Source organism: Chinchilla lanigera, unplaced genomic scaffold (genome assembly GCF_000276665.1).
Source record: "Chinchilla lanigera isolate Chin_1 unplaced genomic scaffold, ChiLan1.0 scaffold00061, whole genome shotgun sequence".
In the NCBI taxonomy this organism is placed as follows: Eukaryota; Metazoa; Chordata; class Mammalia; order Rodentia; family Chinchillidae; genus Chinchilla; species Chinchilla lanigera.
In genome coordinates this window covers 1,599,408-1,624,674 of record NW_004955462.1, presented here as the reverse complement: position 1 = coordinate 1,624,674, position 25,267 = coordinate 1,599,408, and the positions used below count along the sequence as shown (strand labels likewise).

General features: G+C 36.3%; 1 protein-coding gene across 7 annotated transcripts in view; it reads left to right on the top strand.

Annotated features, from left to right (window-relative positions):
- Mkx (mohawk homeobox) overlaps positions 1–25,267 on the top strand; it is a 66,875-nt gene that overhangs the window by 6,939 nt on the left and 34,669 nt on the right. For 6 of the 7 annotated variants that reach the window (XM_005398100.1, XM_013521473.1, XM_005398103.1 and 3 more), the window contains exons 4-5: positions 4,858–5,011; positions 5,485–5,820. In XM_005398100.1, the coding sequence (XP_005398157.1) occupies positions 4,858–5,011; positions 5,485–5,820 (490 nt within the window). Of the gene's footprint in view, positions 1–4,857; positions 5,012–5,484; positions 5,821–6,333; positions 6,849–25,267 lie in introns of those variants that run through there. The other variant, XM_013521475.1, reaches the window with a different exon arrangement.

Below are 25,267 nucleotides of genomic sequence, written 5' to 3'. Positions count from 1 at the left end.
CATGTCTTGCCCATGGCATTCCCGAGACGTATGGCCCCAGCCCAGTGCTTTTCATGTAACAGAGCATCCACACACTTTTGTAGAGTGAACAGCTTACTTCTGGGAAGTAACACAGTACTCATCATGTAGCTTTCCAAAATATGTCTCTGACAACTGAAGAATGTCTTGAACTCTTAAGATGTTCTAGTTTAAAAACTCATCCTATTATAGGGAATACACAGAGAGCAGCTTATTAACTTTAACACTGTATGATAGTTCTGCAGAACAAGCACAGATATAACCCATTTTATTTTCAAAATACCTGAAAATATGTTATACAGCTATGTCTAGAGGCAAATATGGAGTGCTTCTCTTATTTCTATCAAAGTTTTACTTTTCCTATCTCCTATTTTTCATGGCTTATATTAACAAGATGTCAGCCTGTTTTATTCCTTAACTATAAAAGTGTATTATATTTGGAAGTTGCTTTTATATTTACTTTTTTCCTTTGGGTTGTATTAGGCTTTTCATACACAGTAATTTCACTACTCTTAGACTGATAAGGAAGAGTGAAATCTAGTCAGAAATTTCCCTTGAAGCCTAGAATTAAAAACATGGAAATAGTTTTGGGGACTTCTAAAGGTACTTTTTCTTATCAGTGGAAGTTTTGTTAATCAGAAGACATTAATTAGTACTCAAGTGTGTTTTGTTTTTGAAACACGAAGCAGGGAAATATTTGTGCATCTTTCATTTATTTCTGCTCACTTGACTGGTAGTCTGTTGTAATTTGCTGTGGCTATGCTCACCTGGGCTTAGCTCTTGTTGGGATTATCAATTTGACATCTTTTTAACATAATAAAAGCATTTTTATAAAATTAACATGAAGATGATCTGTGTGTGCATATACATGCATGCACTTTCTTTTTATCTGACCAAAATATTCCACTGTGCTTGGTTCCTGTAGGTGGTTATTGTTCAAACATTTTAACAATATACTTTGTACTCTCAAAATATAAACAGCTTTATTGTGGAATAATATTAAGTTATAAGAGATTGGGGTTTTCTATCAGGTAGATGCCAAGGAATAATACTTTCTCCTCTTACAAATTTCAAGTCCCTGTGATCTAGCTGACTAACACTGTTGTGCTGCAAGATCTTGCCCACCATGTTATAGCTCTGTTTTCACTTGGAAGTGAGCGCGGCTGCTGAGACAGGTACACCTGGATGAATTGGATGTCTTATAGTGACTTTTAAACATTCAACAATATCTCAGATTGTCTCTTATGCAGTATTCCCAAGACTGTACAAAATAGAAACCAGGTGCTCGGTATTTCAGCAGAATAAGTTTGTTAATCCAGTGTGTTCAAAGGTAGACAGATGCCAGTTTATCCCCTTTGGGTTCACTATAATGATTGCTCTGTCAATATGATGAATGTAAACACCTCTGTTAGAGTAGGGTGAATTTTTTTTTAGTTTTCTCTTCCACTTTCTAGATATTTGGCTCCCTATACTTTCACTGTAAAATGTGTGGTTTTTAAAAGCATTGAGTTTAACTCTAAAATGCTGCTCCAGAACCTATTCTCAGTAAGGAGGCCTGTTTTATACAAAACACAATTTAAGGATACTATGCATGACACCCTGAAGGGAGCCATAGTACGCAAAAGGAAGAAAATGTGAACTTGCATTTTTACCTTCAATGAGACGTGGAGTTTGCACTGATTCATCAGAAAAAAATTGCCAAAACTTTTTCAAATTAATCAACCAGTGATTTGTCTCCCATTTGCAGGACTTACTGTAAATGCATATGAAATACCTTAGACTATATCTACCTTAACTTCTAGGTTGCACTGTAAATTTCTGGTGATAAAATAGTAGCAAAATAAATTTATTAACAAACTGGATGACAGTCAAACTTATGAGATCAATTTAGAAGCAGACTATTAGATATCAGTAAACATTTCTGGAAAATTTCCTAATGTATAACTATTATAATATGGTAAGAACTGTAAGTATATAAAACATTAAAAAGGATATGACCCCTATATATGAAAACTATTTATGTACATTAGAATTATAGTGTACTAATGTTTTTTATTAGAAGGCCATTATGTTTTCATTACATGAAGAGTGTTATAGGAATTGGGTTTTAAACTGTAATATGTAGGTACAGTGCAAGCCAGTTAAGATTGGTTAAAATTTTAATTCAGTCTAGATCGTATGATGTTTAGTAAAGAAAATAATAAAAAGTCTTGGAGTTGGATTCTATTAAATATGAGTAATATAGGCATAAGGGAAACCACCAGCTGTCTGTCCTCCATGTGTGGGAAGAACAAAGCTGGAAATAATCACACATGTCTGATTGCTAGAGAGAGCACTGGGAAGAGCAGCAGGTAGGTTTGTACTAACTATAGGAGACCTAGAGCTATCTTGACAGGGCCCAGTGTAACACTGGCAAGGATATCGGGGATTTTAGAGGAAAGAGTTGAAGTTTAGGAAAATTGAATGACCTAACTAAATTTGTACAGCATGTTTTTGACAAATTCTGGTCAGAAGACCAGGTCTCTTGCCATTATACCACAGTTAGGATAGCAGGACATCAATGAGGATTTGAAGAAGTTAAGTAAAGCAATTAAGTAAAAGTGACCATGAACACTTGAATTTGATGACGGTTGTTAACGATGAGTGTAATCATTATTACTACAAACATGTACTCATAAAAGTAAAAAACTTTAAAACAGATTCATTCAGGAGACTGGAATGGAAGACAGAGAAGTTGGAAGGCTGTTATAAAATTCCAAGCTAGTAGTCATGAGGATTGGGTTAAAACTTTGGCAGTGAGCTGGAGCATCAGAAGCGAGTTTGAGAATGTGAAGAAAGGGATCACGTGCTTTGTGTTTCCATGTGAATAGTTACCTCTATAGCCTGGCTAATCATGCCTCCTTCACTTCCGGTCTATCTGGGCAACAGGGAACAAAGATTAATCAGTCCTGGCACTGAATACCATTACTCATATAGATTAGGTACTCTGTCTATATATTTGTTGAACAAACAGTTCCAGAAGTTTTCTAGGCACAATGAAAAGACTGAGCACTTGTAGTCAGACTAAATCATAGTAATACTAGTTCAGCTTAACAAGAAGTGAAGTTGGTGAAGACCGAGACTTCTGAAGTGCCATAGTGAGATGTTACATCATTGCACATAAATGTGAAAGGGCAGTTATCATGGCTAAGGCAGAGGGAAGTGATGCAGGGCACACTTAAGGTTGAATTTCTGTGGAAGAGCTATCATGTGTTAGTCATGGAGACAGGCAGAACAAAATTCAATTTTGCCTTTCTTAAAATAGAACTTACCACAGTTTCATCCAAAAATTAGGGCTTGAGCAATGTGTAAAATTATGTATTATAATATAGCAAAAAGAAAAAGAAAGCAGAAACTGCCTGTGAAACCTTTGCCACACAAACCATACAGTAATATGGGATCGTGTTCTGGAACAAACTGACAGAAAGACTTAATTCTCTTCCCATGTTTTGTTCTTTTAAAAGCAATTTTTTCCTTGGAGATTTTAAAAAATCTATATTCTGATATATATCCTGATATTTTAAAAGAAATTTCAAGTGCAATTTCAGCCTCTAGAAATCCAGTGGCACCTTAAAAAAGAACAGAAGTGGTTTTTCTTTGTTTTGGGGAGTCCATTTCTTTGGCTTCACCTGGGTGCTTAAGAAGCACTTGACTTTCACTTAAAGCTCTTTGGCTTTTCCCGCCCTCTGCTTCTCTGCTCCCTTTCTTGTAGTTTTGCGGGCTCCTGTCCCAGTAGTCCTCCCTCCGTTCTGCTGGTGGTTTCCAGAACCTGACCCTTGACCCTCTTCTTTTGCCTCCTCATGACTTCTGCTGTCATCCCTGTACTTGTGCACCTCAAATCTGATCATTTCCTTCTTTATGTTTCAGGTACCTTTTTTTAATTTCTTGCCAGACATCTCATTCATGATGGCTCAGGATCATCTTTAATTCTTCCTTTTGCTCACCGTCCACCATATGTGTGAATTTTGACTTCTATTTACTCCTCCTTGTTCCCCTTGATTAAGAATATTCTTCCTGTCCACTCCATCTGACACACTCAGTCTTCCTTCATGTACTAGCTTAAATTCCTCCTGAAGACTTGACTTTTGCTGGAAAATAACCCTTCTTTCCTTTGGATTCTTTTTTTTTTTTTTTGGTTTTTCTCCGGTACCGGGAACCGAACTCATGACCTTGTGCTTGCCAGGCAGGCGCTTTGCCACTGAGCTAAATCCCCAGCCCTCCTTTGGATTCTTATAGCCCTTTTTTTTTTGTTTTTTATATTTTGAGATGGGGTCTAGGTATATTGCCCAGGTTGGTTTTTGAACTTCTGGCCTCAAACGACATCTTTCTGGCTTTAGCCTCCTGAGTAGGTAAGCCCACCGGCATGTGCCACCAAGCCTGGCTTCTCTTAGTTTTCATGCCTTGTCTGCCATTTTTCCCATTCTTTCTCATCTCAGTCTCTTGCTAGATGTTTCTTAGCTAAGAAAACAGTCAGATGGGACAGACAGGCAGGGAGGGAACACTCCGTTATAAGCTAAAAATCATGTTTCTTAAGCACATAGGTGCCGTTCAGTTAAGACTAAAATAAAGAGGCAATGCCTCTTCATTTTTGTTATTCCCAGCATATAGAGAGAGCTCAGTTCTGTCGTACGTGCTTAGCATTGTTGAAGGAATGATCAGACGTGAACATCCAGTACTCCTGTGTCTGAGGATGTCTAGTGATGAAAGATGCTGGCAGATGCTTGGATCCTTTGTGAGAAAGTAAATACAGAATGAGTCATGTTTTTGTGCTTTGTTAATGGAAAACTACTACTGTTTCAGGTGTCAAATTGGTTTGCTAATGCAAGACGTCGGCTTAAGAATACTGTTCGGCAGCCCGATTTAAGCTGGGCCTTGAGAATAAAGCTGTACAACAAGTATGTGCAAGGGAATGCTGAGCGGCTCAGCGTAAGCAGTGATGATTCCTGTTCTGAAGGTTCGTTAATAATTTTCATCTTGCTTTCTTTTTTTTAAATTTTTGTTTTTGTTTTATGTTTTGTTTTTCTTCCAGTACTAGGAATCGAACTCATGACCTTGTTCTTGCCAGGCAGGTGTTGTGCCCCTGAGCTAAATTCCCAGCCCTTCATTTTGCTTTCTTTTGCTTCGCCTCTGTAATAAGAAATTCACCTCAGTTACCATTTGTAAGACTGACCTCACAAAATAGGATGGTGCCATCACAGCTCTTTTTTATTGCAGAAGCAAATTTATTTTGACACTACTGTCAATGGGCAACAGAATTATGACATTTCTACTTGTTTATAGATGTATTGTGTGTTGGAATCATTTTCTGTGAAATTCACAAAAATTAAAATACTATAGGAGAGACTACATAGATGCCTGCCTTCTTTTGCCTAAAACTAAATCTCATTTATCAAAGGTGATTTTACACAGTGTATGTATTCTTCATAGATGGAGAAAACCCTCCGAGACCACACATGAATGAAGGGGGCTACAATACTCCAGTTCATCATCCTGTGATTAAAAGTGAGAGCACAGCGATCAAAGCCAGCGTAAGGCCTGAGTCGCGAGCCAGCGAGGACTACGTATCACCCCCCAAATACAAGAGCAGCTTGTTGAACCGTTACCTTAACGACTCTTTGAGACATGTCATGGCCACAAGCACTGCCATGATGGGGAAAACAAGGCAAAGAAACCATTCAGGGTCTTTTAGTTCCAACGAATTTGAGGAAGAACTGGTGTCTCCATCGTCATCAGAAACTGAAGGCAACTTTGTGTATCGCACAGGTAAGCTTGGGCTTTTATGTAATTATGTGATCTCTTGGGTGAAACAAATAAAACTGAAGGAGAGGGGTTTATTTTGACACATATTAAGGCTTATTCATACATTACTTATCATTCAATTTTAAAGCTTTTTTAAAATTGATATGTTGACTAGTCGATAATGATCTTACACATGAGAAAATTTGTTATTCGTAATGATAATTTTAATCTTAATGCTAACAATGTGTAGAGGAGGTATACATGTCTAGCACCCTTTATAAATAACTTATAATACAGGAGAGGACTGGATTATTTCCAGTCATGCAAATACTTTGTTACTTTATATTCCATCTTTTCTCATATATACTTTGATTTCTAATACTGATGGAAATAAACACAAATTAACAGAAGCGCCAAGTATTTTTGTGACGGGAAAAGTGTAGGCCTGGCTTCAATTGCTTCAGAAATTTTACTTTTATTCCTGGAAAGTACAAGTAGGGTTGATAAATAGCTTTGAAATTTTTGCTTTCATTCCAGAAATAATGAATCAATTTCTACCTGTCCAAAACACTCAGATGGAGTAGCATGTTTGCTAAAATTTTCTATCTTGACTTCACTTCCCAGAGAGATTTGCTGTGACAGAGTGTTTGAACAGGTTGTTTTGGAACAAGGGATATGTGTGACCTACATCTGGTGTAGATAAGTGCCTGGGTCCTGAAAACTGCCAGCAAATGAGCTTTAATGTTAGATCTGGAAACTACTTCAGAAAGCATCCAGTCCAGCCACATTAAATCACAGATAAGAAAAGCCAGACCAAGAACTCAGAAGTTACTCTTTTCCAGTTGAAGAGTATAGTTATGCCTGCATAAGAAGTGGAGGAGCATCACTACTAGAAGACTGCTGTTGTGATTATACCTGTACCTCCCAGCATTTACTAACTAGTTATGATATACTAGGCACTAGTGATGCTACATAGCTCTTACTGTTTAACCCTCATGATATTGAGAAGTGGTGTATGAACAATATGCCTTTTAAAAAGATGCAGTGGGGTGTGGTGGTGCATGCCTGTAATCCCAGCACTTGGGAGGTTCAGGCAGGAGGATCGTTGCAAGTTCTAGACCAGCCTGAGCTACACAGTGAGCTCAAGACTGGCCTGAACTGCATAGCCAAAATTTGTCTCAAAAAAAAAAAAGAAAGAAAAGAAAAGAGAAAAGAATGCAAATTTGGTGTATTTCATATACCTTTAAGATTACTTAGACACAAGTTTCATTTTGAAGTGTCTACAAGTATGTACAAGATGCATGATCTAGGAAGATTCAGTCAAAGTATGTTTACATTCTTAAATCAACTTTGTTTTCTGTGTATACCTCCAGTTCCAACAATACAAACATCCCAAGCATTCAGAAACACACAACAGTCTTCTAACAATTAGGTCTAGAAAGAAATACAAGTAAAAGGCCATTTAACAGATAAGGAACTACATTTTAACATCTAACTACATATTAACATCTAAATAATGAAGCTGCATATTAACATCTAACATGATCAAAGCAGAGCTTGAAGGTCATAGCTTTATGAATGTTTTCAGAGAAAGTAAAAGAAGTCATTCAAACACAGGTAACTGAAAAAAAATTTAAAAAGGTAAAACAGATAGTTAAAAAATAAATAAATCAAAAACTGACTCTGAAAGCAATAATAAAATAAGCAAAAACTCAAAACTTAAAGCTAAAATGGCAAAACAGTCAATATATAATTAGTATTTTAAAAAAAAACTATGCAGTATTATGCACAATATAGTAGTTTGACAATATAATGTGTCTCACTGTGTATAAGAAATGAATTGGGGGGCTGGGGATTTAGCTGAGTGGCACAGCACCTGCCTGGCAAGTGCAAGGTCATGAGTTCGATTTCTGGTACCAGGAAAAAAAAAAAAGAAATGAATTGGTATCAACCATTCAAATTTAATTATAAATTTATAAGTAAGAAAAATTTTAAATAACAAACAATTTAGGAAAAATTCAGGTTTTTTTTAATCCACTTTGCAAAGCATGTAACTTGATAGATCCATTGTTTTTTAATTTTTTCTCCAAACTTTGAAGAAATAATTAATATCTATATTTTATACATTTTTATGGAACATGTAAAATTATGTGAAGTACATCAGTTTTTAAAAATGTAAATATTATTCTAACCCCAAACAAAATTATAATACTGATGCTCTATGAAATAACATGAAAAACAGTTATAATATAGTAATAAGTGAAAACCAATTCAGAACTGTGAAAACACCACATGTAGGTATGACAGTAAAATGATGATAGACAAAAAAGTCAGGAAATGGTTTTGGAAAAAACTGAAATTTATTTTAATGTGGTAGGTGAATTGCCAAATGGTTATTTAAAAATAAATTTTTCTTAAAAAATTAAAAACCAACGGGTGAACCAAGTCCCAGGCCTTGGGAGTTTCTTTGCACTGCTTACTGAAAATGGGATCATATTCCTATGACATTTACCTGTTTTGATGAATCTCCTGAAAATGCACCTCTTTTCAAAGATGACAAAATATAAAAAGTCAAGAAGGAATAAGGTGCCTGCAGTTAATGCTTCCCAAAGTTAAATATCTTGGCTGTTTATTTTCATGAACGCATTCCAAATGCACTTGATCCATATTAAGGACTATTCATTTGCCAAATTCTATTTTTAAATAAAAGCCTAGGTTTTTTTAAAAAAAAGTTACTCAACCAGAGAAAGCAGCCTAGACATGTGAATGTCTGGTCTTTCATGCATATTTATAAGCTTTAAAGAACTGATTGAATTTTTATTTTTATTTATGGGTGAAGAATTAAGAAAGACTGAAGCTTTTAAGGGAGATCAGACCCAACAGTAAGTGGCCAGCTGCTGAGAGCTAAGTGACAGCCCTGCTGCCACTGTAGTCAGCTAGCACAGTACATGCATGGATAGCAGGATGGGGATTTCAAGAAATACACTCTGAAACCACTTGCTGTGGTTTTCTTTGGCACACAGGATTATTCTGAGTTTCCTCAGTCCCATCTGGTTGTATCTTTCTTTCCACACCTAAATAAAATTATCTCATATCCGCTATTAACTCGCCCCCAACCCCGCCTTGCTGTAGTAATACAAATATTTTACCTTTCACATTTTTTTAAAGAACACATTTAAGCACAGTTGATCCATTTATTTTCTAAGGAATATTGCCATCCATTTTATATAAGAATTGCTATCAAGATGCATTTTAATAAACACATGGGGTAAAAGAGCTAAATGGAAATTAGTATATGGAAGGATGCTTGATTACTGAATTGTATTTCGTCTATTCTTCCTTAATTGCAGGAGAGAGGCACTTTTTGAATTAGAGGGCATATTACTAGATACCATCAAAGCAGTTAAAATATTTGTACTGATTTTATGTAGACATTACTTCATGCAATTAGCAATATTTGGCATTGTGTCAGCGGTATAGTAGGTTCTCAATAAATATTGGTTGAAACATTTCTGCCTGCAGTAGTTATAATGTTCGAATTGATCAGAATTATTAATGTCATCACTTCTAAATAGTTGAGTAATGTTCAAGGACTCAATTTGTTCATTGAGTGACATTATCTAAATTAAAATCACAGTCCATTTTCATCATGTTAGCTTAACTTGTAGTCATTTTCAGATGTCTAATGGGGTGAATTCCCATTACAAACTGAGATCCAGCTACCTGGATGCATCTTAGGTGCAGGATAAAGGCTCTGGTCCACATGTCTCTAGCGGGTTTCTAGAGCATACCCTCACCAGAGCCTTGTCTAAATTGGGTTAGAATTTGACTTTAGCTGCAGAACCAGGTCTGTTACATTTCCTACCCTAGGAAAACAGGGAGAAGAGGAGTTCTAAGAAGCATCTGATAAAGGGAGAGTCAGGAATACACTGTGGGCACATCTGCTCTTCTGCTTTCTTTGGAGACAAGTCCTTACCATGCTTTGAATAGCTTCCAAATGGCTAGGACATTCAAGCAGTTACTCTCTGGTTCCTACTGCCAGTGTGTGATTCATGAATGCAACCTGCTCAAAAGAAGCTGGATGTTTAAATTTCATCTTGTTAAACTGTCTTAATTGCACACATCTGGTGTAGCCAAAGCATGCAAGCAAACAGGTTGGGCTGGTTTCTATGTTAGTGTGAATTAAGCAAGTTCGTTCCCCCTCTGCTTGATGCAGGTGAATATCCCTGTAGAAATGGAGTTTTTGACTGAAAGAAAAAAGAAGCCATTTACTCAGGTCACTTCAGTAGGTGGGATCCATTTGGGCTGCAAAAGAGGAACTAGAATGTAGAAAGCATTTCGGAGGATGACAAAGACCAGCTGCCATTTCTAAACCTTTTTCTCATTATTGATGACCCTGAGAGGGAGAAGATGTTCTTTGTTCTTTTGTCCCTTTTCTTTCTTTTCTTCCATATTCATGTACTTTAGGAATTAAACTGATATCAACAGTAAAATCCAGGCATGCTCAGGGGTTCAATAAACCTTTGGATCAGCCTGGGTCTTCACCTCAGCTTACAGCAGTTTCTTTGGAGAAACGTGCTCTTGGTGAGGCCGAGCATTCTGGCAGGACACAGTGCGTTTGCATCCGAGGTCCTCCCACATGCACATTCACAGCAGAGCGTGTGCCCGGCCACTCCCTGAGCCCGGGCCAGGCTCGCTGCAGCCTGGGTTTTGCGTGAGGCCACTCGTCTCGAAGCAGATTTAAATGAGCCAGAAGTAAGACACTGAAGGATGCATTGGCTAGCCGTCTCTGAACCGTGAATAATCCCCTCTATTGGACCTGTGTCATTAATGTGAGGTTGAATGTGGGGACATCTTTCAGAGTGCCCCATGGCAGTCAGGAAGGGGCTGTGTCCAGGACAGGATGTAGGTTTAGACATGCTCCATTTCTCTTTTGGACTTTTTGACCAATAAGTCTACTTCGGATGCTTTTTTTCTTACCTTCATTCCATTTTTTTTCTGTCATTCTCTTGTTTCTTGGTGAAAGCTCTGCTACTTTGGTTGATTCCAGGCATTCTTTGTTGGCAGGCAAGCAAATGACTCTCGATACACTCCAGCAGAAAATAATAAAACTCTCTATCAGCGCTCCAGCTGGGGACATTTAGAGGGTACTTGAGAGTTTATTCAATTTCTTGTTTTGTAGCTCACCTATCAAATGCTGTCTGGGAATGAGGTATTCCACATTAAGTGAAATTTCCAGATAGCAAAAATTCAAGTACCAATTTTAAAAATAAAAGAATACTGAACACTGCTTTTGGAGTGTATTTTAAGAAACTTTCTTCTCTGTGCTCCATCCTCTTAGTGTTTCTTCTTTTTCAAAAAATTACAAAATACTAGGCTTGGTTTCAGCATGTTCATGCATGCAAATAACAGACTTTGATAATCCCTTGCTAACCTTTTCTCCTATCTCACCCTCACTCTCTCCCTTCCTCTGCTAGAACTTCTTAAATGCTATTCCACCTTTCCATTAGTACCCTTGAGTTAACCACAATCCTGACTTGCCTCTCCCTCTTCGGATAAAGAACTAAATTTGTCTTTCTACTAGGCTTTGAAAAAGAACATCCTTAATTACTTATTTCAAGCCAATAATCTTGTAAATGAAATTTATAGAAATATTACCCTTTGTACGTGTGTATGTGGGTGGGTCAGTAGAATTATAAAAACCAAAACATTATTCTGAATGCTATAGATTCTTAGTAAATTTTTTTTTTTTTTTTTTTTTGGTTTTTCTCTGGTACCGGGAACCGAACTCACGACCTTGCGCTTGCCAGGCAGGCGCTTTTGCCGCTGAGCTAAATCCCCAGCCCCTCTTAGTAAATTTTTGACTGTGATGTTGATAGAGCACATGATTGTACGGTTTATTTTCACGGATGATTTTTGAAAATCAAACTAATTTGACATTTGAAAATTACATTTCTTCATAGTTTCAACTTGCACAATTTATTTGGAATTACACTGATGTTGTACTCACTGTGAGGAACTGAGAGGTTAATGGCACACACCCGCACGCACACACACACAGGCTGGGCAAATATTAGCAGCACGAGCAACTAGTTGGATGTCTAGGGGTGCCTTTTATTCATGTTCCCTTGTCATTTGGGATCATGTGAGAGCCTAAAAAAGCCAAAATGAAGACTGACAGCATGGTATACAAACGAACTGAAAGTATGTGGCAGCTCAGTTTAGAAAATGTACAAAATTTGAGGCTTGTTTGAAGCAGGTACGTAGTATCCATGAAGGACGGCAAATTGTGATTTCATATTTGTCTGAATGTAGAGAAATTGTTTTGTGAAATGCAGCCACACTCTCTCTCCCTCTGGTACCAGTTTGCACTGTTTTTTATGTATTAAAAGCTCTTGGAGGTCCTGAAATGGTGTTTTATTAATTTAATTTTTATAGCCCCTCCCAGCACTTAATGTGGTGTCTTTCACATATTTGCTTCGGAAATGTTTCTTAAGTGAGTTAGTGTTTTAATGAGTTAGTCTGTCTGCTTTTTAAATCATGAAAAGACATTTTTGTGTACACAGGTATATGTTGTTGATCTGTGTCTGTCAACATGACAAGAGAAAGAACAGGTTCCTAAATAAGTTTAAATTGATTTTTAAAAAGAATTTCTCTAAAATAAGGAAAATGCAAGATTTGGAAAAGCAGTTAAAGATTAAACAAAATTAGTTGTGAAACTACAACATGTTTATGAGATTAAATTAAAACATATAAAGTATAAAATGAAGCTAAATTGAACTTAAGTAAGAGTGACTTCCAGGGAAATGCGTGGATGATAAATAGAAAAGGTTAGCTAGTCTAAAGAAAATCCACTGAAGAATAAAAAGTATAGCAGATAGATTAAGTGTTATTAAGTGTTATTAAGCTGGTGATTAATGTTTATCTCTGCCTAGTACACAGGCTTGTAGGTGAGTTTAAATGAAGCAACGTTTAGAGCTGTTCATATAAACTTTTCTGTTATCGTCATTTTCAAAGCTGACAAGAATCTTGAGACAGAGCTTTGACCTTTTAAGAGTAACTGTTTGGGGCTGGGGGTAGCTCAATTGTAGAGTACTTGCCTAGAATGTGAAAGGCTCTGGATTATATCTACACTACCAGGGGGAAAACTTATTTTTAATCTCATGTCAAAATAGGGGAAAGTGTATGTGGAAATGTTACATTTTCTTTCTTCCATGTGTAACAGTAAAGATTCTACACATTTTGTGTATTTTGCTATTAAAAACATGTTTACCATGCTGATACTCTGATTCTAAAGAGGCTTTCTCTGGTTTGGCTTCACTCTTCTACTGGCATTTATCAGCAAATAAATTGTAATTGATTTTCTAATACTTAGTGTATTTCAAACTTGCTGAAATGGTCAGTTGCTTCCATGTGCAGTTTTGTACATAGACTGTGCTTGTTTAGGTCACTGTATGTATTTAAGACTGACTGTGTCAGTATTTCCATTAAGAGACTTTTTCATTCCCTGGGGCTTCTTATTAAGTCATAAAAATTCAAGCCAAACTCAGGCTGGCATAAAAGGGTCTTTTCCCCCTACTCCTTCTATGTATAAGAAATATAAATGCATATCTCCTATTAAGTTTAGTTAGTTTTTTAAACTCTAACAAGAACAAATAAGACCCACTGACATTTCTGTAGCCTGAGACTGCAAAAGATGTCAAAAAAATTTGTCTGTGAAAATAACAAGACATTCTGTTTAATGAATATGGCATGGAACAGTTTCACAGTTTCACAGCCTCTCTCTTTCTCTCCCTCTCTCTTTCTCCCTCACTCTCTCTCGCTCTCTCTCTCCCTCCCTCCCAGCTGCAGGTAGTTTTTCCCTTCCGTCTCTCTACTTTTTTCTAAAATTAAACAGGTATTCCTCTATGTCAAAATTTGTCTTGTCAATGTAACAAGCTTTTTCACTCAGGATAAATATGTGTTTTCTTCCAGTCCAGAATTTTGGTACTTTTAACTTTTGGAAGCTTGTGCTCTTGATTTATATGACAAATGATATAATTTATAATTGTGAGTTTTGAGGAATCAAAAGAAGTAATAAAAAACTTGTTTATCTGCCTAATTTCTTTCATAAAATTTGACTTTTCCCCCTAGGTTTCAGCTTAAATGAAGGATGGCATATTGAAATAATGGGTGTAGTATGAACCTTTCCTCTTTGACAGCTTTGTTACCTAATCTCTTTCAATTTCGTTGCACTAAAGAGGTAAACAATCCAGGACTTTTACAAGTCCAGCAGTCAATTTTTAAAGGTTTCTTCAGCTCAATCCCTTATTTTGCAGATTGAAAAATTGCTGTATTTACTATACTAGGCACTGAAAAGTGCTTTTTATGTATGTATTGCTCCATTGCTTGAAAAATGAACCTGATCCTTGGTACAGCAAATCTAATTGCTTTTGGCATTTGCAGGTACTTACTTGACTTTTACTTTAAAAATATTTAAATCATTAATATTGAACTTTTGAGAGCTTGGGATAGATGTGTGTACATTTCTAAAAATTTCTTTTAATGATTACTATGTGAAGGTCCTAACCCAAGATTGTGACAGCTACACACGATGCCTAGGGACTGTCCTTTGGTTATTAAAGGTAAAAGGAATGGCTTGGCAAAGAGACCTAATGGCAAATACTAGCAGTCAAAGGTCTCTGTGGTGTGAGTGTCTGTGCAAGTATGTGTGTATGTGTGCATGAGTAGTAGTAGGAACTGAACATAGTTGAGAAAAAAGAGTAGCTTTTAAAAATGAGTAGCGCTATCTTCAACTTGAGTGGTGAATCTCTGGAGACAATGAATTCATTTCCAGGAAGTGGTCAGAAACAATTTGAGTGATGATAACAACCCAATTGGAAGGTGGTTTGAGGGAGATGGCTAAGTGTTAGCTTTTACCAACCACACTGTTCATCACCTTCCAACAGTGCTGAGTCTTCCCAGTCAGAAAAGTGATTCATGGACTATTAGTTCCCAGCCCAGCAGGATGGTGCAGTGTGGGATACCTGACATGCTGCAGGAGACAATTCATGTTTAGAATTCCCTCAGGTTAGGAAAACAAAATTGAAGTTTATACTTTGGTGTCTTGTCATGCATTGACTATTGTCATTGTGGCCTAGAAGAATTTTCCAGATAGGGTTAAAAGTTACCTGTTTGCCCAGTGAACTTGGGGTTCATTTTTTCTTATTTATAAATCTTTCCTATTTTACTTGTACATGTTTAATATACATAATGAATTGCATTCATTGTGGAGAGTTGGTACATGTATATATATTGCACCTCACTTCTTTTTATGGTGATAAAGATGTATATCTTTGACAGAAATAATGTGTTCACAAAACGGATTTTGCCTTTAATCAGGTTTCATTTAAATAAAGAGCAAAAAATTTTTTACATTACTGATTCAGAGAGGAATATTTGGGTAATATAAAATTAAAATGGAAAAACAACTCAAATGAAAAATGAAAGCTTTTAAAACACTGAAAGGTGGTGAGAGACAACTACTCAGAGCGAGATTTCCAAAAAACACTCTGCTCTTTAAGTTTTCACATAGCTGCCTGTGTGTTAGGAACCAATTGTCCCTTCAGTCAAGCCAGACGCAGGTTATGGCAGACACGTCTCTCAGTATGGCAGAGACATTTCAAGTAAGAATGCCCTGTTCTGCCAAGACTGTCATTATGACACTAAAATGTACCCTTTTGCTCAGGGCCAAGATTCAGCGGCTGTCCTTCCAGTTTCAACACTGATTTAGACAACAGATGCATTAAAAGGCAAAGTGGTATTTAGGCTCATTTGTCACATGGCTTCAAGGCAAGAAGATGGCGACCTGGCAAGAACAAGAATTCCTTAAATGTTACTGGGTCTTCCATTTCTAAGCGTAAAATCCCTGGCCAGCAGTTGCTCCATGCCAAGTGCTTTTGCTGTGATGTTAGCCTAGCACAAAGCTGGAAGGTTGTGTTATCTCGGCTGCTTATGTATCCTCAAGGCCTTTGCTAGTTTGTGACCAGGATTGACTGATACTCTTCTTTCCCATGTTCTTTTGCTGTTGTTTGGGTTGTGCTAATTCTTGCTCCGTTTTTTTCCCCTATGATTTTTGTCTGAGCTGTTAAAGCTATCTAACTGGGTCAAAGAGTTTTTCAGAACCTTGTCAGTGCAGCTGATGTTGTTTTAATTGTTATTATTATTTCCTAGGTTCCTTTACTTTAGACCTTTTCAGAAATATGGCACCAGTTCAGATTTTCTCATAACCCATGGGGCCTCCAGTTTACCTAAGCTGTGTACTGTTTTTAGAATTTTTTTTCTGGTGATATGTACTTTTTTGTTGTTCAAATGTGCTCAGAAAAGCATAGACCTAAATCCTCTGAACAGTAATTCTCCACTATCTTGAAAGGTATTTGAGGACTATCTCATAGTAATCAGTAAAATTTAGTTGATAGTTACAATAACTTTCCTCTCATTAGGAAAATATAAAAAAGCTCAATTTTATGATTTCATGATGTATTACCAACCCCCCGATATTGTTCCTAGTCCACCGCGCCCCCCCGCCCCGCCACAGTCTCGGAGTGATGCTGAGTAGGGAAGCTCAGAGAGCCCTGTCTGCACTGTCCTTGACTCCACCTGCCCCTCAGCTGTTTTTGTGATCGTACAAAGGACCCAAAGAGAGGCTGTTAAAACATTGCAGGTTTAATCTATATTTTGAAAATAGTTAAATTCCTGTTGCTTCAACTGTGGCTTAGAAAATGGTTTTGCTGGGCTGGAATTTTCTCCCCAGTTAGCCTCCTTACCTGGCATGAAATGATCCATTTGTAGATCAGGCCACAGGAGATTTGGATGTGGAAAAAACAGAGAGCAGTGCCTCAGAATTAAAGAGCCATGTATTCAGTCAGATGTGCTAGCGACTGCGTTTGTGTTCTCAGACAAGTCCCTTTATTAACCAGGGCTTCCTTTCCTTGCTATAAAATTAAGGTGTATGGCAAGATGGTCTATAAGGACCTTATACCTCTGACAATCTGTGATTCTGTGAAATGCAGAAAGTGAAGAATGCTCACAGTTTACAGGAAGCCCTAGATGAACACACATCATAATGTCTCTATTACAAATAGAACTTGGCTGCAAGCACAAGACAGAAGTCTCTCAGAGGAGTACTGGGGAACATGACAATCTCCGCCCAGGGAGGGTGCTGGGCCCAGCCAGTATATCAGAGGCCAAAAGAGGTGAAGTCTGCCATTGTGTTCTGTATATTGTGTGTCATTTTTAGGAAGATATATCCCAAAATAAAGAAGGATGCTTCTACATTTTTCTAATATTTTTACTATTTTAATGTGTACTAAATACTTATAACAGCTACAATTTATTTTTGTAAATCTCACGAAGTAATTATCAGATTTCTATTTTTTCTCGAGTATTTAGCCAGTTGTCCCAACATAATGGAACACTTTTTAAAAAGCCTTTCTTTATGATTTGAAATGCTATCTTTATCACATAGTAAGTTCTGTTATATGTATATTTATTTCTAGACTCTTGTATTCCATCAAACTTAAAAAAATCTTCTATTAACCATATTTCATTTTCATGCCTATATTTTACACTTTAACTTATGGCCAGTTGTGTCTACTTTCTTTTTCAAATAGTCTCATCTAGGCTCCTGAATTTAATTTTTCAGTTGAACTTTCACATAAACTTCACAAGTTCTCTATTAAGATAAAACTTGTTGGAATTACATTGAATATAAGTTGGAATATTAACATTGAATATTAGTTAGGGGAATATTTTTGTCTTTGTTGTAGAAAGTCTTCCCATTCAGGGATGTTTGTTCTGGTGATTTTTCATGACACACAATAAGTTTTTATATTTTTCATTACATAGAGCTAGTATATTTCTCAAATTCCTCATTACTAGCTATTTTTTATTGTTCTTACTATTTCTTTTGGACATTTTCTTAGCGATTACATATTATACTAGCTTTCATTGATATGCAGGAAATCTATTGCATTTTGTATATTTTTATCTGGTTGGATTATCAAAGTACACAGGGTATCTTCACTAGATTGTAATTTTTTATTTATCCTGTTTTTCTTTTGCCTTCCTTTCTCCCTGTAGTTACTGCATCATATTGGTCTACACCAGTGATAACAAATATTAAAGGGAATTTTTCTTACATTTTATCATTACATATATTTTTCAGAAAGTTTCTGGTTATCATAAGGGACAAGGGAATTATCAATTTAAAGTGTTCTCCTTTTATTCCCAGAATAGTTAATAAGAGAAATTTCACCCCTAACAGAAAAACACACATAGACAACACAATTAAATGGTTATCGCATTTATAAAATGCAGTTTTCTCAATTTTTAAGACCATCCTCAAGTTGGCCCTTTTCAAATATTTATGTAGTTCTTTTTAAGATAAATATCCTAGTGTTTAACTGTCCTTGAATTCTTGGGAAGAATTTTACTTGATCACAATATAACATTATTTTAATATATTCCTGGGTTCAACTTACTAGCATTTTATTTAGTAGTTTTATATCAAAACTGAAGTGAGATTTGTCTATAATTTCTTTGTTTTCCTGATAGTCTCCTTACACAATTTTGGTATTAGAATTATAGTAGTTTTGTGGAATAAACTAGAAAACATTTCACAATTTTCCACTTTGGAAAATTTTCAATGAAGTAATTGTTAGCTCTTCTGATCATCTTGAAAGTTTGAAAAAAATCTTCACCTGTGAGATGATCTTGGCCTGAGATTCCTTATTTGTCTAACCTTTTTCATCTTTTTCTTTATATTCTGCATAGTTTCTGCATCTAATTATTAGTATGCTAAGCTTCAACTTTTTTCTGTCCATTCTATCAATCAATTTTTATTGGCATTTTCCTTCTAATTTTGGTGACCTAATTTATTCCCCAAGAATGTCTTCTTTTATCTTCTGCTATAGATTAAACCAGAAATGTCCCCCAAAGGCCCACATATTAAAGCCTGGAGCATCAACCTGTGGCTCCAGGTTGGGAGGGGGTGGAACCTGTAGAAAGTGCCCCCCTCAAGTGGGAGGATTTAGGTCATTGAGGGTGTGCCCTTGAGGATGACCTTGTGACCCTGGTCGCCTCCCTTCTCTCCTTTTCGGCTTCCTGGGCACTAAGAGGTGAGCAGTTATGCTTTGCCACATGATCTTTGCCATGATGTTCTGCCTTATTGCAGGCCCCAAAGAGCAGAACTAATGGACTACGAACTGAGACCTCTGAAACCATGAGCCAAAAATAAATCTTTACACCTTTTAAATTGATCTTCTCAGGTTTTTCTATCACAGTGAAGGAAAACTAACATCCTTATCACTTCCTCTGATGACAGCTGTGGCCAGATCGGAAGTTACCTGAATCTCTATTTTTTGGTGCTGGAGACCAAACCCACTAAGATACACTCTCAGCACCACTATACTTATTATGGCTTTAAAACTTTTGTTAGGATTCCTCTTTAAACAGGCCCACCCCTGCAACACTTGTGTAAAGAACATTTGTAGCTGGATGACTCAGAAAATTCTGTGTGAACTCATCAAGGCCGTAGATCCATGGCCTCTAGTTTCTGATGGCTTCCCCTTAACGGGATCTTCATGACTTCCTTCACAGCCCCCTAATTCTCTTACTGAACTTCTGACTCACATGTCTTCTGTGCCTTGCTAGGAGAAGCAGCTCAGGCTTGGCCACAGTCTTGGCCTCCACATGGTTTGAGTTGTGGTTCTCTGTTTAGATTTCCCCACCAACGTGATGCCATATGTATTCTATCTTCCATGAATTTCTCAACTTTTCTGCTTTGGCAGTGATGACCTTTATCATTTTTGAGCTCTGTTAGGCGTGCATTTGAGTTTATGCTCACGTTCTATAGTTTTAATGGGATTGTGAGGGAGAAATGAGTCAAACTTAATAAGTGTGCTATCTTAAAGGGGAACTCTGTAATATAGACTTTTATAAATAATTTTATCACAGAAGATATGTTCTTAGCTTTCAGTGAGAATTTATACATACTGGAAAGTATGTGTAGATTCTGAATGTCAAGGAATAATAAATACAAAGTAACTGTCTCAAAAGTGGAACAGTTAGAGCTCTTGCAAAATTTCTGATATGTTTCATCTGCATAAACAGCACATTATTATAGGTAAGTTTTCCTAATCTACAGTGCCTGAAATAAAGATCTAAATGCAATTTAATTAAGTAAAAATACCTGTAATTACCATAAAACGATATAGTATTACTTGGCGGTTGTACACCTAATAAATCCAATGCTTTTGAAATGTGACTCGGATCCAAATGGATACGGTTTTAGTCTGTAACTAAGCATGTGGCAGGGCCTGCTAGAAACTTTTCTTTTTGTCTTTCCAGTGGAAAACTTAAGTTCGTTGTTTGAGTGAGTACTATTGGGAATTTTTAAGTAAAAACAAGGAGCTAAGAATTCCACTCCTTTTTGCCAATCTTTGCTTCAAGCAAAATTATCAATTATCCTATTAAATATCATATGCTCATATTTTTTTACCCTTTTGCATTTTGTTACTTTAGTATTAGGTAGTGCTTCTAATGTAGTCTATTAAAATCATACATGAAAATAAAAGAGCACCATGGGAGGGAAAGGATTTGCATGTTTCAAAAATATTATATTAATAAATTACTATTAAAATTTGTATGTTTGATTTATCATGAAAATGTTAAAGTATTTTTGCTTTCCTCGAATACCTTTCTATCTTTTCTCCTCTTCTTCCTCCTTTCCTTCCTTCCTCTGTTTAAACATTTTTCCCCTTCTAACAATAAAGCACATTGTCTTTGCTCAGGGCATTCCTGTTCAGATTCTCTTCTGATTTGTTTGGCTATGAGCAAGTCAACTGAATATGTCACAATACTCCTGTGTCTCTGGATAGTGGTAGAATGAGTACAGAATGTTTTTTGTGATTTTTTTTTCTTTTCCTTTAGGAATAAGCTTGACTGTCCATCTTTGTCAACATCTAGAATCTGTGCTGCTTACACCATGCTATGTCTTAAATAGGTCACTGTTTCCAAGGTTTTTCCAAGACCAGAAATCTCTTTTATTTTTAACATTTCTAGACTCTTTTCCTGGTAGTGACCTTATTGTCATTGTCTCAGGTAGGATGGGTGGATCTTTCCTTGGATTCTGTAGCTAGTGCTTTGGTACATCCTTTGAGGTCCTAGAATCAGGGATTTTACATGTTACTAGTAGTTGCTTTGGCCATTGGGAACAGAGCATAAATAGCAAATACCTAGTTGTAATTCTTGGCTGATGATTGCAGCTTTCGCCTTGGTGAGGTTTTCCCTGGGAATGTGGTAATCTGAAAGGCTCATATTTTGTTTTATTTTTAATTGACAAATAATTATATATATGGTGCAATGTGATGTTTTGGTACATATATACATTGTGGAATGATCATGTGAGGTTAACTATCATGTCTGTCACCTCAAATATCATTTCTTTGTGGCAAGAACATTTAAAATTCTCTCTTTCAGCTATTTTGACATATAAAATACTTTATTATTAATTATAGTCAATTTCTTTGGGTGTATATCCAATAATGGGTTTGATGGATAATATGATAATTCTATTTTTAACTTTTTGAGGAACTTTCATGAGAAATGGCTATACTAACTTACCATTATTGTAGTAAATAGTCAATAGTGTGCAAGTATCCCTTTCCCTGATTGTCAGCACTTATTTTTCATCTTTTTGATAGTGCCCAACATAACAAGTATGACGTGATCACTCACTGTGTTTCTAATTTGCACTTATCTTATAACTGGAGATGCTGGACATTTCTCATGTATCTGTTCACTATATGTATGTCATTTGAGAAATATCTATCAAGTTCTTTCGCTGTTCCCTATGAGGTTGTTCATCTTCTTGTTGCTGAGTTTCTTGTATAGTTTAGTATCAGCCTGTTATCTGATGTATGACTTGCAAATATATTCTCCTAGTTTATGGTCTGTCCCTCTACTCTATTGCTCTGTTGTTTCCTTTGTTGTGCAGAAGCCTTTTAGCTTGACGCATGATGCTATTTATTTTTTCCTTTTTTCTATTATCACCTGTGCTTTTGGGGTCATATCTAAGTAAATCACTGCCTTGACTTATGTCAAGGACCTTTTTTTTAATATTTCTTCCAGTACTTTTATAGTTTCAGAGCTTGGTGTGTCCTAAAGGAGTTTCTTTTCCAGTGAAACATCAGTACACTTTTTGTTGGCCATGCTAGTGGCCAGCAGCACACCCAAGTACTTATTTGAAGTTAACAGATGAACCTCCTGCACTAAGGAAGACAGAGGAAATATCAGAAGACCAGTATGAGATCAAGGCACACGTATTTCCAGGAAGGAGTAGCTTGTGTGCAGCAGTCAGGAATATGGTATGTTTTTTTTATAAAAATTAACAATACCAAGTTTATAACTCTGAAGACCATAATTATAAGCCAAAGAACAATTTTATGCCTATGTTTTAGTTTTCTCTTACAGCACAAAATGTTACCACACATTTTACAGTTTATGTCACAGTTCCATAGATCAAAAGTCTGGTGCAACATGGCTGGATTCTGTGCCGAGCATATCATGAGGCCAATATCAAAATAACTGTCACATTAGACTCTTATGGTACTGAGAAAGAACCCACTTAAAAGCTTATTCCAGCCATTGGTATAGTTCATGTTCTTGTGGTTGTGGGACTGGGACCCCATTTCCTGGTCTTTCAGCTTCCCTCTCCTTTCTCTTCTGGCCCCTTGTACTTCCCAGCAGCTCCCTGCCCCACCCCCACTCTGCCATTAACCAGGGCAAAGCTCTGCATGGAAGTGTTCTTGTAATAACATTGAATCCACTTACATGATGTTGAATAATCTCTCAATTTTAAGGTTAACTGATTGATCACCTGAATGACATTTGTGAATTCTCTTTTCACATGTAACATAATATGTTCACAGATGGAATGCCAGAGGCATAAGTGGGGTTGGGGGAGCAAAATTCTGCCTACCCAGCACAGATCATATAGCAAGGGTATGTGTGTAAGTGTTTGCACATTTGTCCCCAAATTTTTATGCAGTAAACATTATTATTAGTGTGGTCATTTTAAAGGATAGAAGATGTACTGGTTTAAATGGTTTTGGTAATCTATAGGCTGAATAAGAAAACCCTAACTATTAAGTTGAAATTTATATATGAGTAAAAAAGACACACACATATATATTCTCTATATTCTTGATTTATCTTGCTTTCCTTAAGCTGGCATATACTGTACATAGTGAAGCAGGCATATTAGCATGCAGGTGAGCATAAGGTCACCAACATGGCCTAAGGTAGCTGGCTGGATGGTTCACAATAGTGGGAGGAGTGTTAGGAAGCTGGGTGGATGATGAATGTAGCATCTCTTCATTGTACATGCTCATAAAATCTGCCATTTATCATGTACTTATTACATGCCTGGAATCATGCCATTTTGTTTATGAATTATATTTTATTTAGTCCTTACAAGAATTCTCTGATATGTATATTACTGCTCTTATTTTAAAAATGAGAGAGAAGATTTAAGCAACAGAATGTGCCCATATACAAGCTATTATTGAAAAATATGGTGTATGTTTAAATTTTTAAAAATTATAGTAACTCAAAAGGAAATCCATAGACTGAGAGTCAAAGGATGGAAAACAATTCTGCATGCAACAGGAACACAGAAAAAACAGGTGTAGCTATTCTGTTTGCAGACAATGTAAACTTCAAGCCGACAACAATCAAAAGAGATAAATAAGGTCACTACATACTTGTTAGGGGAAAACTGCAAGAGGAAGAGATAACAATCATAAGCATGTGTGCACTTAATATAGGAGAACCAAACTCTATAAGACAAATCTTAACGGACATGAAAACCCAAATAATTAATAGCACTATTGTAACAGGGGACCTCAACACCTCTTTGACATGAAGAAATAGGTCAATTGGACAAAAAGTCAGCAAATATATAACAGATCTGAACCAAATCTGTGAACAAATGGACTTAGTTGATGTATACATAGGGTTCCATCCCATAACATCAGAATACACATTTTTCTCAGCTGCATGTGGCACTTTCTCTAAAATAGACCACATTCTAGCCCATAGGGCATATCTAACTAAATGCAAAAGAATTGAAATTATCCCATGCATATTATCTGACCACAGTGCAATGAAATTGGAAATTAATGACAAAAGGAAAAAACTCCATAAAAACTTGGAAATTAAATAACAATCTTCTGAACAACCAATGGGTCAGAGAAGAAATTAAAGAAGAAATTTTAAAATACCTACAAACAAATGAAAATGTAAATACAACTTACTGGAATCTGTGGGATGCGATGAAAGCACTCCTCAGAAGAACATTTATAGTGGTGAACTCACACATAAGGAAAACAGAAAGCGAACAAATACATGGCCTAATGCTGCACCTCCAACTTTTAGAAAAAGAAGAACAAGTCAAGCCCAAAGCCCAAAGAATGGAGGAGATTATAAAGATCTGGGCAGAAATTAATGCAATTAAGATGAACCCTACCAAAAAAAAAAAATGAATCAAAGAGTTAGTTCTTTGAAAGAATAAATAAAATCGATAAAGCCCTAGCCAACTTTATCAAAAAAAGAAAGGAAAAAAGTCATATTCATGCAATAAGGAATGAAAAGGATGAAATCACTACAAACCCTACAGAAATTAAAAAATCATTAATACCTACTTTGAAAATCTTTACTCTCAGGGTAGAAAACTCAGAAGAAATGGACAGGTTCCTAGATATGTACAATTTACCAAAGTTGAATCAAGATGATAGAAAAATCCTGAACAACCCAATATCAATTAATGAGACTGAAAATGTGATTAAAAACTCACCGACAAAGAAAAGCCTAGGCCCTGATGTATTCACATAAGAATTTTACAAGAAATTCAGAGAAGATTTAATAGCAACACTCCTCAAACTCCTCAACAAAATTAAAAAGGAAGCAATTCTCCCTAACTCATTTCTGGAGGCAAGTATTGTATGATACCAAAACCAGAGAAAGACCCAAAAAAGAAAGAGAACTACAGACCAATCTCCCTAATGAATATAGATGCAAAGATACTCAGTAAAATACTAGCAAATAGAATGCAGCAAATCATCAAAAAAATCATACACCATGACCAAGTTGGATTCATTCCAGGAATACAGGGATGGTTCAATATTCACAAATCAATTAATGTCATACACCATATCAATAGAGCCAAGGACAAAAACCATATGATCACTTCAACCACATGATCATTTCTGCAATAGATGCAGAAAAAGCTTTTGACAAAGTCCAACATGCATTCATGATAAAAAATCTACAGAAAATAAGAATAGATAGTCTTAACTGCAATCTGACCAAAGCCATTTGTGACAAACCAACAGCCAGCATCATACTAAATGGACAAAAACTGAAAGCTTTT